General features: G+C 37.5%; 1 protein-coding gene across 2 annotated transcripts in view; it reads right to left on the reverse strand.

Moving 5' to 3' along the window:
* LOC308681382 (uncharacterized protein) overlaps positions 1–12,597 on the reverse strand; it is a 29,710-nt gene that overhangs the window by 11,537 nt on the left and 5,576 nt on the right. For both annotated transcript variants that reach the window (XM_081350218.1, XM_081350219.1), the window contains exons 4-8: positions 4,738–4,863; positions 4,504–4,643; positions 3,532–3,616; positions 3,305–3,440; positions 2,369–2,562 (exon numbers count right to left, since the gene is read on the reverse strand). In XM_081350218.1, coding sequence (XP_081206344.1) covers positions 2,369–2,562; positions 3,305–3,440; positions 3,532–3,616; positions 4,504–4,643; positions 4,738–4,863 — 681 coding nt within the window. The remainder of the gene's footprint in view (positions 1–2,368; positions 2,563–3,304; positions 3,441–3,531; positions 3,617–4,503; positions 4,644–4,737; positions 4,864–12,597) is intronic.

Below are 12,597 nucleotides of genomic sequence, written 5' to 3' on the forward strand. Positions count from 1 at the left end.
ACGACCTGTTTCAGCCATGGGGCTGGCGTGACATCACAACAGCCACAGGCCCCGCCCACGAGTGTTGACAGACACTGCCGTTTTAACATAGACCCGCCCTGATCGAGTTCACAGCGAGTTGTACACATCCGCCATTGCTGCACTGATGAGATGTCTCCCAAGCATTGAAGGTGTTGTGTGGCTGGATGTATTAAATCACATAGCTCTCTCTCTTATTTACTCCCGAAATCTGAGCTAGCCGCTGATGACGAGGTGGATTCATTTTGTATTCGAAGAGAATGCTCCCTAAACTCTACTTAATTTTGTTTATGTACTTACGCACTTCTTATACTGTGTTTACTGAGCTCTTACGGTGATTTTCTGGAGTAAAACTGACGCTTCATCTTTTGTGTGATGTACAATAAACTCATTAAACTCATCAGTATAGTTTTGGCCATCATTCGGATGGCGTCCTACAGCAGGCTTGTATTAATAGTGGATACAAGCAATAACAAATAGGTTATAACCGTAATTAGGGATGCCCCGATACCAGTTTTTTCAGAACCGATCCGATCCGATCCCAAAAATTCTGAGTATCGACCGATACCAATACCGATCCGATACCAGTGCAGTTTTTTTTTAAATCAAGTAGAATTTCTGTAACTCTGTGTGTTGAACTGATAATCACTATTTTGTGTTAAACACAATCTACTTAATACAGACTAGACAACTTAGTTATAAAGAAAAACAAATAAAAAATGTATGATCATAATCTATGACAAACATGCTATTATAAACTAGATTAGTGGATAATTCATCTGTAAAATTTATTCTAGAAAAATCACAAGTGTAGTAATAAATCTGGTAAAACTTTAGACATTGCAATTTGTATTGTTGTAAAATACATTCATGAAAAACAAGATCAAAAAGATTTTTAAAATGTAGGCTAGCCTACTATAAAATTAAGATTTTTTTTTTTATAGCGCAGCTGAAGCAGCAACATATGAAAGATAGGGCAGAACAAGAAAGTCTATTAATAATCTTTCATTGCGCAAAAGTATTATAATATGAAAGGCTCCAATACAGTGCGGCACAAAGTGCTTATGCACAACCCGTGTGCAGAATGATGCGCTCGAAGCAACACGAGTCACAGCGCGCAGCGCGTCGAGTCCACATTAAAAACAGTTCAAAGCACTGAGGAAATACATATTGATGCGTAGTGTATTATACAGTATCTATCTTTGCAATAGTTTATTCAGCCTTTTCTTTTAACAGTTTTAAATTTCAGTTACTGTGCGTGTGAAGAACAGTCATAGTGCTCTACTCCATTGAGATCCAACAGACACCCGGTAGAAAGTAACATGATTAAGGTACAGCAATACAGACCAGCAAGATAGTCATTTTATGCGAAACCATAGAACTTTATCTACAGATCAAGTACAATAATATTAACATTGAATCATCTTGTTGAGAGTTTCATCGCGTAGACTGACGTAACCGAACGCGCTGTTTGAATGCTGGAGAATGATTGACAGCTGCAGCGGAGGAAAGAGTTTACGTGAACTTGAATTTAACGACTTAAATATTCATTTCTACCTCATATTAGACTATTAAATGGCTTCTGAACACTTATAATATAGTGCACGAAAACTTTATAGTGCTTTATAATACATTTGTGCCTTTTGTGGGGCCTAACAATGACAGAATAGTAATACGCACAATATCGGATTTGGATCGGCTTCGTCTGATCGATACTGAATATCGGATCGGCGCATCCCTAACCGTAATTAAATGAAACTATACCTGTTCCATCTCCATACAGCACTCTGACTCTGTAGGCATTATTGTCCGACTCCGGGTCGAAATGAACACCGTTACTGTGAGTTTCTGTTTTGATATCATCTTTCCGTGAGATGAGATTGTTCTGACACTGAGCGCGAGCTCGCGAGGCTCCGCCCCCTGTGCCGTGCAGCAGCAGCTTATTTGCATTTAAAGGGGACACACTAAAAACGGTGAGTTTTTCTCAGGCCCAAAAAGTGACGATTTAAACATGCTGTAAAAAAGTTATCTGTTGGGTATTTTGAGCTTAAACTTCACATACACACTCTGGGGACATCAGAGACTTATTTTACATCTTGTGAAAAGGGGCATAATAGATCCCCTTTAATGCATTATCGTCCTTCATGTTTATAGTCCTCAAAATTCTGTCCAGTTTATAATACCTAGAATATCAAAACCAACTGCAGACTGGTAAATCTTTTTCCTATTTAGCACCTAAACTTTGGAATAGTCTTCCTAGCACTGTTCGGGAAGCAGACACACTCTGCAAGTTTAAATCTAGACTAAAACCCATCAGAAAATTCCCTATCCTGCACATCATCATACTCACCATTCCAGGAAAGTCGTGAAGTTTGGGATATTCTCCATCGATTTCTTCTATGGTTTCCGTTCCAGAGGATCGAATCCATGCAGCTCGATGAGGTGCCGTTTGTCCCATGAACTCCATGGCTTGGCTGTGAGGGCCTCTATTGTTCTTCAGCCACTCAAGCATTGTGTGAATGTCAGTCGAAGACAACTCTGACTCTATTGAAGTTAAAACACATTAACATAAAATCATGAACATCTGGTAACCACAAGCAGGAAAGATAGTAGAGGCTTATTAATGCAAGATAACAGAGAGTGAGAGTCGGAATCACACATCAGCAGCAGGAGTCACATGACGAGAGTGAGGCGAGCTGATTGACTAGACGATGGCGAAGATTTGTTTTCAAAGCTAAATGTAAAAGTGCCTATTTGGCAATATTCTGGATTTAAACCCAATGCTAATATGAAATCTGCAAACATTAATGAGGCAGTCTGTAAACTTTGCCTAATGAAGGTGGCAGCATCTGGAGATAACATAATTTACACACACCTTTAAGCGCAAAAACAAATTCACACAAAAACTGTGTTGACATGCCAGTCTTGGCGAGTATCCTAGCAAACCTTAAGTATGTCTTAAGAGAACATAAACAGCTGAGAAAGACAACGCATGTGTAACAGTATCAGTGCATTATGTCTTAAAGTGACAACAACCTAATATTCCTGCCGTCTATGTTTTTAATGTTAACTAAATAAAATAAAATCACTCAATGCTCTTAATTGAATAGCTTTTGTAACTTTAATAAGGATTAATCTTTAATTTATAGTCAAATATGAAATGCTATTTTACATTTGATTAATTTATTCAATTTATGTTCCTGAAAACTAATGTTAGACCTACCTGAAAAACAGTTTATTTTATTTGTACCTTTGCTTTATTGTATCATCCATCCCTAGTTTGTACCTGGCAGTGGAAAACTGGTTTGGGAAGAGGAATTCTGGGATGGCTGTTTCCTCAGACGTTTCCTCACGTTGCGGAGTCTTTCTTCTAGATACCCGGTTGCAGGGTGACGATAACGACAAGGTGTATACCATACCTCCTGCAACAAAACATATAAATAAATCACTGTTACTAAGTCTCTTTATCAGCCCTTGATTATCTTTTAATCAGAATGTGTCAGCAGAACTTACATATCCGTATCCCTCATTGCTTTTCAGACAAGGAAACTGGGCAGTTATTGCCAAAGCCATCTCCTTTTTGGTCTCAGCTGTTGGGCTATACAAAGAAACATGCAATTAGCCTGGGAAAACCCAGACAACTTCCGACAAATTTAGATTTGCTCTGCAAGTAAGTCTGGCAAAGAGCTCATTCAAGTCCATTTCCCCATGCCGAGAAATCAAGGCACCAATCAAAAATGTTGAGGCGGGCTTTACACATGACGATCGCTCTGATTGGTTTTAGGTCTAACGTTAGCCTATCCAGAGGCATTTGAGCGACGTCCGTTGGTGAAGCGCACCAACTTTTAAATGCATTATTATATTCAAATTGCAAACACATGAGGACAGTCTCCATGAAAGACCCACTGGCAGATGAACGCGCTACTACATTTCTCTCCCTGAAACAGTAGGAAATTAAATTAGATTTAATAGAGGATTTTTTTTTAACTGTGACAAGATGATTGACAGGGCAGTTTACATGACGGGATGCACGCGACAGATCCATCCGATAAAGATGACGAAGTAGTATGTCCCAAAGTTGCCTACTTTTTTGCTACACATTCAAAAGTAAATACATTTTCTTCACAAAAAGAGTACATATGGCATAGTGTAACCATAGACTGTAAAAAAATAGAGTGTAACATAGGCGAATTGGGACGCAGCATATGGCTTTACACATGACGATCTCTGATTGGTTTTAGGAGTTTTAGGTCTATCCAACTGTGCCCAGAGGCATTTGAGCGACGTCCGTTGGTGACGCCCCTTTGGAAATGAATTATTAAAGGAGCTTTGCCAGACTATATCTCAGTTACTACTGAGAATGGTCTGGTTTTAACCAGGCTAACATGCAATACAAACAAGCATTTGAATCGTTCATATAGGCCAGTTTTTTAATTCATCTCCACTGGTCAAGTGATTTTATCATTTAATAATACCTCTACTCACTTTTCCCCAAACCTTTCCATCAAATGAGAAACCAACAACCGCACCATCTGACATCGCTCCTTGAGGCTTAGGTGCCCGTCTCTGTCTAAAGATGCTAATAACGCTGATCCGCCAGAATTGCTCAGTATTTCTCGTATATCCTGTGAAAAGAAAAACATAAAATTTGTTCTTAAACATAATAAAAAAAAACAGCATAAAATTTAATTTCAAGTGTATCAAAAGACGTGCTATTACAAAGGTTGAGTTGCTCGTTCTTGTTTGGCAGCTTTCCAGTACTATCTGTGCTGGGGTTGGTGGGTCATTCCTCAGAGGTGATTGACTGGGACATGATTGATTGTTGACAGAGCTATGGCCCAGAGACTGTTTAAAAGGGGAAAAAGAATGTAAATATCAGACATTATCAGCTATAAAATGAAGATTCTTCAGTGCAGCTAAGCATTGGTTAAGCAGTGCAGTTAAGCACTGCGGTTTAAAAACAGATTTTTTATCATTGAAGCAGAACTCATTTCAGTTCGCCCTCTGTTTCTCAGCACTGTCTGAGAGACGTGCTACAAAGTGGGATTGAACGGTTAAATACACATACTTAATATGCGTCAAAGTGACCATGTGTTTGCAAGTAAACAGTAATTAATGTCTTAAAGTGAACGTAAACAGTTGAGAAAAAAAACACACGAGTATAATGGATCCGTGAAGTCGGTCTTAAAGTGACGGCTTCGAAATTGACCTTCTGTCCTTCATTAATAAACATGTTTATTAATGTTAATCAAACTAAATAAAGAGAAAATGTCTTGACTGAATCACTTTAGTAACTTTAATAAGAATAAATATATATTTACACAGTAAAGACTATGCAGTTTTTATACATTTGATTAGCCTTAGGGATGGGACGGTATGGAAATTTAATATCACGATAATAGTGACCAAAATTATCGCGATTATCAATATTATCACGGTTTTGTTAAAACGAGATGAAAGTGTTCAAAAAGAGTTGATGCTCACACTGAAGACATTTCAACAAGTTTTATATTTGAAAATCAACAAACAACAAATAAAACAAGCAGCTCTATGCACTTTTTAAAGCATTTCCTTCCTTATAATGAATCAATAGCAACGCATTATAAGACCGCGCACATGCATTGTAACGGCCACCTAGTGTTAAGTAGTGTTCATGACATGAATGTTAATGTGCCTTTAAGATAACTACTTCTATGGCGTACGTTATTGTATGCATGCTGTTTTTATGTGAGCGCGCACGCACAGTGAGAGTGAGAATACTCGCGCAAAGAGGAAGATGACCGTTCTACTGCTGACCGTTGTTTTATTATAATGTGTTTACTTCCACTTTGATTTGTCGCGTGTTTTAGAGTGTTTTCTTTTCCCTTTTAACATTCGCTCTTCGACATGTATGTGTGCTTAACTGAGAGAAAACATCTATAAAAGTCTCGTGGAACTACCAGTTCATTTGCACTGTCATGTATTCTTCATCTGGGCAGACTTCAAACTCTCTGACAGACGTTACAACATGTATCACAATGGACGCGCTCTCTCGTTTCATTCAAATACAATTTCCGTCTTGCGTCTCCGTTTTTAATTGTATTGAAAATTAATAAATCAGAGTTGATTTAATGTTTACAGAGTTTGATAATATTGTTGTGATCATCTTATCTGAACGATTGCTTTGTACGCTGTAGGCCTACATGATTTATAAAAAGGTAAGAAAACATTAATCTCAATTCAATGTCCCCGTAATTAGCCTATGTGGTAAAAAACAAACAAAAAAAAAAACGGTGTAATAGGCCTAAGTGTATAATGAATATAAATTATTATCCCTTAAATGTCTAAAATGGCTAAGCCACTTGCTGCGAACTTTTCTTTGCGGAAGCCAGTTTCACGTTTATTGATATAAAATAGTTCAACTTAAAACAACATTTCATGCCCAATTATTTCCCAGACGTAGTTTTGGTATTGAGGTCAAAGTTAACTTGCCTTGCGTTCGCTATACAACAGTCGGTGATGGTCACACAAGACGACTCGGCAGATCTGAAGTTATTGCAGCGCCTTTTTCTTGTGCATGTTCTGCTGACAGGGTGACTATCCTCGATTAAGTTTCCCTCAGGACTTTTGTTAAAGCCAAAATATGACCACACATCAGAATTGGTTCTTTTAAAAGGCTGAAAAATCTCCCGAGCACGGTCACTGCCTTCCGCAATTCCTTCTTGAATAAAAAAATAACATCGCGCCTGCGGCTGCGTCAGACTGTTGCTGGCTGAACAGGATCTAAATCGCGATAATCAAACACGGTTTTAATGATAATTAAATTTTAAACGATATTACTAACCGTCAGTACATTTTATCGTGGTTTATCATGAAACCGGTAATCGTCCCATCCCTAATTAGCCTACTACTTTTTATGTAGTATTTCTAGTTCTTGAAGTTTGTCAGGTATGTCTTTTCATGCATCTAATATGTTCTATTGTAGTTTGTTTTCTTTGCTCTTTCTCTATCAGTGTTCACTTGTCTTCAGTAAGCAGAGTTTTTTTCAGGCTAGTATAAGGTAGGGCTGGGCGATAAAACGATAACGATAATTATCGCGATATAATTTTTCTCGATAAAACGATATCAAGAGTTCGATAAATGTTCGATAATGTTTATGCGGCAAAAGCGGAACGAAACTCATATGAACCGCGCGCCACACGGACCATTTATCCGCTCGGCTCAAAGTCCAAACGGCAGCGCGGCGCGAGCTCACTAGAGGAGATGGGTTTACTCTGATCGGTCTCGGCCGCGAGATCCAGTGAGAAGCGCTTGAATTCAGCGAACGACACATTGTCTCAGTGATTTAAACCAGTTTAAAGGCAGATGAAACAGCGCTGACAAACAGGAGAAACACTGTGCGCAACAATACAGTCAGAAGGCTTTTCCGTCTACAAATTCCCATCATTTATCGTGGATTTACTGTGACGTTAGCCTAGTAATATTAACTGCACAATGAAATGTGGGATATACATATTGAATTGTATTATATTATTAGTGTAGACGATGTATTAAAGGACTGATGGAATATAATTACAGTATTTAATAATGTATTTAGGCTACTGTTTTTCATACAAATACCATAGAAACCATAAAGTTACATTTTGCCATGAGAGTGAGGTGCTACAGGCTATGCCTGGTTTCATCTGTGGTTGTCATGATCTAAATGCATGATACTGGATGACCAATGGTTAAGTTTAATAAAACTCAAACAGAATATTACATTTTACCAAATAAAAATTAGCACATGCAGAAACAAAGAAATTAATTGTCCAATAAAGATATTTATTTTGTTAAGGAAAAATGACACATGTTTGAATGTTCTACCTCAGGTTTGTGAAATGTTCACCAGTTTGGCAAGTGTTTGTCCTGATATGTTCTGACAATAAAGAGTAGTTTAAAACCAGTTAACACTCTGGTTTCTACAACTTTCACTTAGGAGCAAAAATCTGCCTTTAAACTTGAAAGAAATAAAGATTTGACTTTTATTGTGATAATTATCGATATCGACTGATATAAAAAAAAATTATCGTGATATTTTATTTTGGCCATATCGCCCAGCCCTAGTATTAGGCTAGTTTTTTTAATTATATTGAAAATTGTGATAATCATGATATTTTTTATATAAGATTTTGATCATATCGCCCACCCCTAATGTAATGGGTGAAAAACATACAGTTCACTGACAGACACCTAAGTGCTTCCAAAACTTGGTCAGGGACAACAACATATCTCAGTTTCCTTCTTAAACAACCTGCCTGTAAACAGCAGAAAGCACAGCATCATTTGGTGCCTGTGTGTCACACAGGACAAGCAGAATGGAGAGTTATGTAGAACACAGGTGGCTGGTCATTCGAGGGCACTAGCATTCTAGCATTTATTTTTAAGAACATGTTGAAAGTTGTCCTGGACTGCCATCTGTCTCTCGCTGCCAGTAACTGCATCCAAACGCTTGACATGAAATGCATGGAAACTGCAAAATCTCTGACTAAATGAAAAACCCTGTTTTAGTAGTAGTGCAGCTGCTCTCTCAGACTGATTGTTTATGGTACTGACATTAGGGATGATCTGAGTGAGCAAGTCGATGCAAAAGAGCTATTGTCATGGTCAGCAAGCTATTTACAATATCAGTGATCACAGAAGCGGTTTGCCTCACCATGTAACAGGGTCTGAAATTAACACCCGCCAAGCGCCAAACGCGGGTAGATTTTCCGTTTGGCGAGTAAATCTCAAAAGGCTATCCGCCACACTGGCGGGTGAATGTTCATACCAAAATAGTAATGTAATAAAATGTTTATTACAATTGCATTTTGTAATGTTATAAAATATCTGGCATGATGGCTCAGAGTTGTTGTGTTTGCCAGTCACTAATCTGGGGACGAGGTTAGCTAGCCACAGAACGTCTCTAGCGCTCCAAGTCCAAGTCTCGGGGGCCGTAAGGTAAACAGTGCCGCGAGACTAGAGACGGTCTGTTGCTAGCTAGTACAGCAGCTAACTTCCGGTCTGCAGCTAGCTGCCGCTTATTAGCTGTTATGTGGCGTCATTTACCAGGAGTGAGCCAACCTTTGAAACGAAAACCCACAGGCGAAAAGGGCGACGAATTACATAAAAAAAGAGATTTTGAGAGTTTGGAGATAACAGAGTTTCAAGAGGCTGGCTACAATATGATTCTGACGCTGTCGTGATGAGTTGTTCTGTGTGTCGCCAGTATGCTAAAGGTAACACACTCTGTACAGCACTTTTGGTCAACAGTTTCTATAAGTGCTTTACAAATAAAGTTGATCACATTTTGATCAATATATATAGATTTTTTTGATTATACATTTCAAATTTTGCTCTGGACAATTTTTTATGTTTGTATTCAACATAATTAGGGTTGCAAAGGGGCGGAAAATTTCCGTGAAAATTTCCATGGGAAGTTAAGCTGGGGAATTTTGGAAATATTCATTACCACGGCAACCGCTTGCGCATCCACTCTGAAAGTAACTGTACACATAAGAGACGGATAGATACATTATTTAAGGTTATTTCTATTCGTTAGAATATTGATATATGAACTTGTAGTCAAGTAAGCCCCGTTGCGAGCATGTGCGTCTCTCTAAACTTTCAGTGTGCTGCACTGCTCTAGTTGACTTCTGCGCCTTCCCCCCCGAAAATATCACGTTAATTTTGAAAACGTAATTCCTTTTGTGGATCCTCTTGGTCATTCTTCATGTTTCTTTGACAAATATCAGTGTCTCAGCCTCACGCACGCTGCACGTGAGTTAACCACGCCTACTTATTTACATGTCGCGTATACACGGAATAAAAAAATCTGTTACGGTTGACATTTTCTTCCGCGGTAACGATACCGGCATAGCGCCCAGCCCTCCTTATGTGGTAAATAAAGTTATGCTAGCTTATTTAGCACCTAACTTATCAGCTTGCTATCTACTAGATGAATACATTTGTATGTGATATTTGCAATTTAAACATTTAATAAATAAATTTCCCCATAATATCATCAAAACTTACTTCACTTTGTTTAGTCCACAGGCTCAAATGTGTGCCTTCAATTAGGGCTGTGTTGAAAAAAATCGATTCACCAATTCTGAATCGATTTTCATATTAATTTCTAAAGATCGATCCGTAACTCAGAGGATCGATTTAATAATAGGCCTACATTTTCCCCGTGAACTTTAACTTGCCGCGTCATTGAATTCACGCATGCGCGCGAGGTGGAAGGAAGGACATTAAAAAAACAAACGGCGGTCAGTAACGTTAAGCAAGCGGTTGCTTTGAAAACTCCAGAAACGCTCAAAGCTGCGATCTGGCACCATTTCGGGTTCAGAACAGGGTTCCCGCGGGGTCTTAAGTCTAAAATTCTGAACTTTAAATTTAAGGCCTTAAAATGTCTTAAAAACGGCCAGATTTTCAACCGCGGTCTTAAATTTCATTTAGTCAGGTCTTAAAAAGGGTTTACCCTCGTTTATTTCCAGAAACGCTGGCCGCAGAAAGTTATTACAAAGTAGCAAAAAAATATCGAGTCGTAGCCTACAAAGCGGAGCTCTAGTGCAGGGGAGTGCGGAGCTCTAGTGCACCCAAACACTACGGGTGTTTTTCTCTTCTCCGTAAATAAATCTTGTAGCAGAGCTACAGCAAGCGTTTTTCCGTGGTGGAAATCCATTAGCTACTAAAACTTCTTTGTCGTTGTGGAGAGCGCAGTGCTTTGTTGCGTAGCAACGACAGACGCCACGGGAAAATCGGACCGAATTTTACTATTAATAATAAAAGATAAGCTAAAGTGCATTGTAAATGTCAGTAATTTATCTTTTTTGACTCATTCTTTTTATAAAAAATGAAATATGTGAGGTTTATCTTTTTATAAAACCTTCTTTGTCAAACCTTTATTTTAACTTATACATGTTAGTATGCAAGACATTTTAAAAATGTTCATTTTTAATGGTATTTTTTTAATGTTTATGTAAACAAAAAGTGCATATTGATGCTAAATTTATTTGTTATTTGCTGGTTTGTGACATAAAACTTTGGTGAATTGATTTCATTGTGTAGTATTAATACTTTTTGAACAGGATTCTGTGATAACCATGATCATTTTTATCACTATAATCACGAAATTAAATGTTCATGCCATTTCATCTTTAGTTATGATCAACTAAAATCAACTAATTATGTTTTTTACAGTAGAATATGCAAAGTACAATGTTCTATAAATTATATCTGATTCTGTTCTTTTCTCTGACATGCGTTGTTGGGTGTGGAAGGTTACTAATGTGATTTATCTGTAAATTAAATTAATGCTCTTTCAATTACTGAATTCATTTAAATAAAATGAATTATTTGATTTGAATATTTATTTGGTAATGCGTCGTGTAGGTCTTAAATTTCAATCTTTATGGTCTTAAAATGTCTTAAAAAGGTCTTAAATTTGACTTACTGAAACCTGCAAGAACCCTGTCAGAAGCAATGCAGAGAACGAGCTTGACAAAAGCTTCTAAAAAAGCTTTTTAAAGCTTTTGTAAGTTCAAATTTTATTTACATTCTGTGTAATGTTGTCTGTTTACTGTGAAGCCAGTAACCAACAATCTGTTTACATTTGCACTGGCTTAGAACAAATGTGTTCTAAATGTTGATCATTAAAATAAAAAATAAAGGTGCATTTGCATATGAACTGTAGGAGCTTTTTGGAAAATTCTTAATGTCATTTTTAATAATACATCAGGTTCGCGTCTAAATAATCGGTCTACTGCTGCTGATATACCTCTGCGTCCTCTGTCGTCTACACCAGTGCCAGTTTGTGAAAGCAGTTGTATCAACACTCTGGAAGGGGGATTGTTCTTTACAACCATCAATACTCCATTAATTTGCAGTTGAATGTCTATAATAATAGTATCAATATGTTGCATAACTACAGTCCTGTAATTCAGGTAACAGCTGGAAAAAAATGCTTTTTTCAAAAACACTTACAGTGCTATGCATAAGTTTGGAAATCATATCTTTGGAAATCTTTTGGAAACTGAACTTAATGCCTTAATTTAAAAAATTAGGAAAAATCCAACCTTTAAGGAAACCAATTTTCTTTGTGAATGAATAATGTATCGTAAATAAATAAATGTTCTTCCTTAAAATACAGGGTGCATAAGTTTGGACACCCCTATGTTAAATTCCCATAGAGGCAGGCAGATTTTTATTTTTAAGTATTTTTTTTACATTTTTTTTTAGGATACTATGCATCCTGATAAAGTTCCCTTGGCCTCTGGAATTAAAATAGCCCCACATCATCACATACCCTTCACCATAACCTAGAGATTGGCATGGTTTTATTTCAGTTAGCCTAAAAGCTAGTTTGATTTGCATTGAGAGATGATCTTATGGAAGTACCCCATGCCAATCTCTAGGTATGGTGAAGGCTATGTGATGATGTGGGGCTATTTTAATTACAAAGGCCAAGGGAACTTTATCAGGATGCATAGTATCCTAAAAAATAAAAATAAAAAAATAAAATAAAAATAAAAATCTGCCTGCCTCTATGGGAATTTAACATAGGGGTGTCCAAACTTA

Source organism: Scardinius erythrophthalmus (genome assembly GCF_964197995.2).
Source record: "Scardinius erythrophthalmus genome assembly, chromosome: 21".
NCBI lineage: Eukaryota > Metazoa > Chordata > Actinopteri > Cypriniformes > Leuciscidae > Scardinius > Scardinius erythrophthalmus.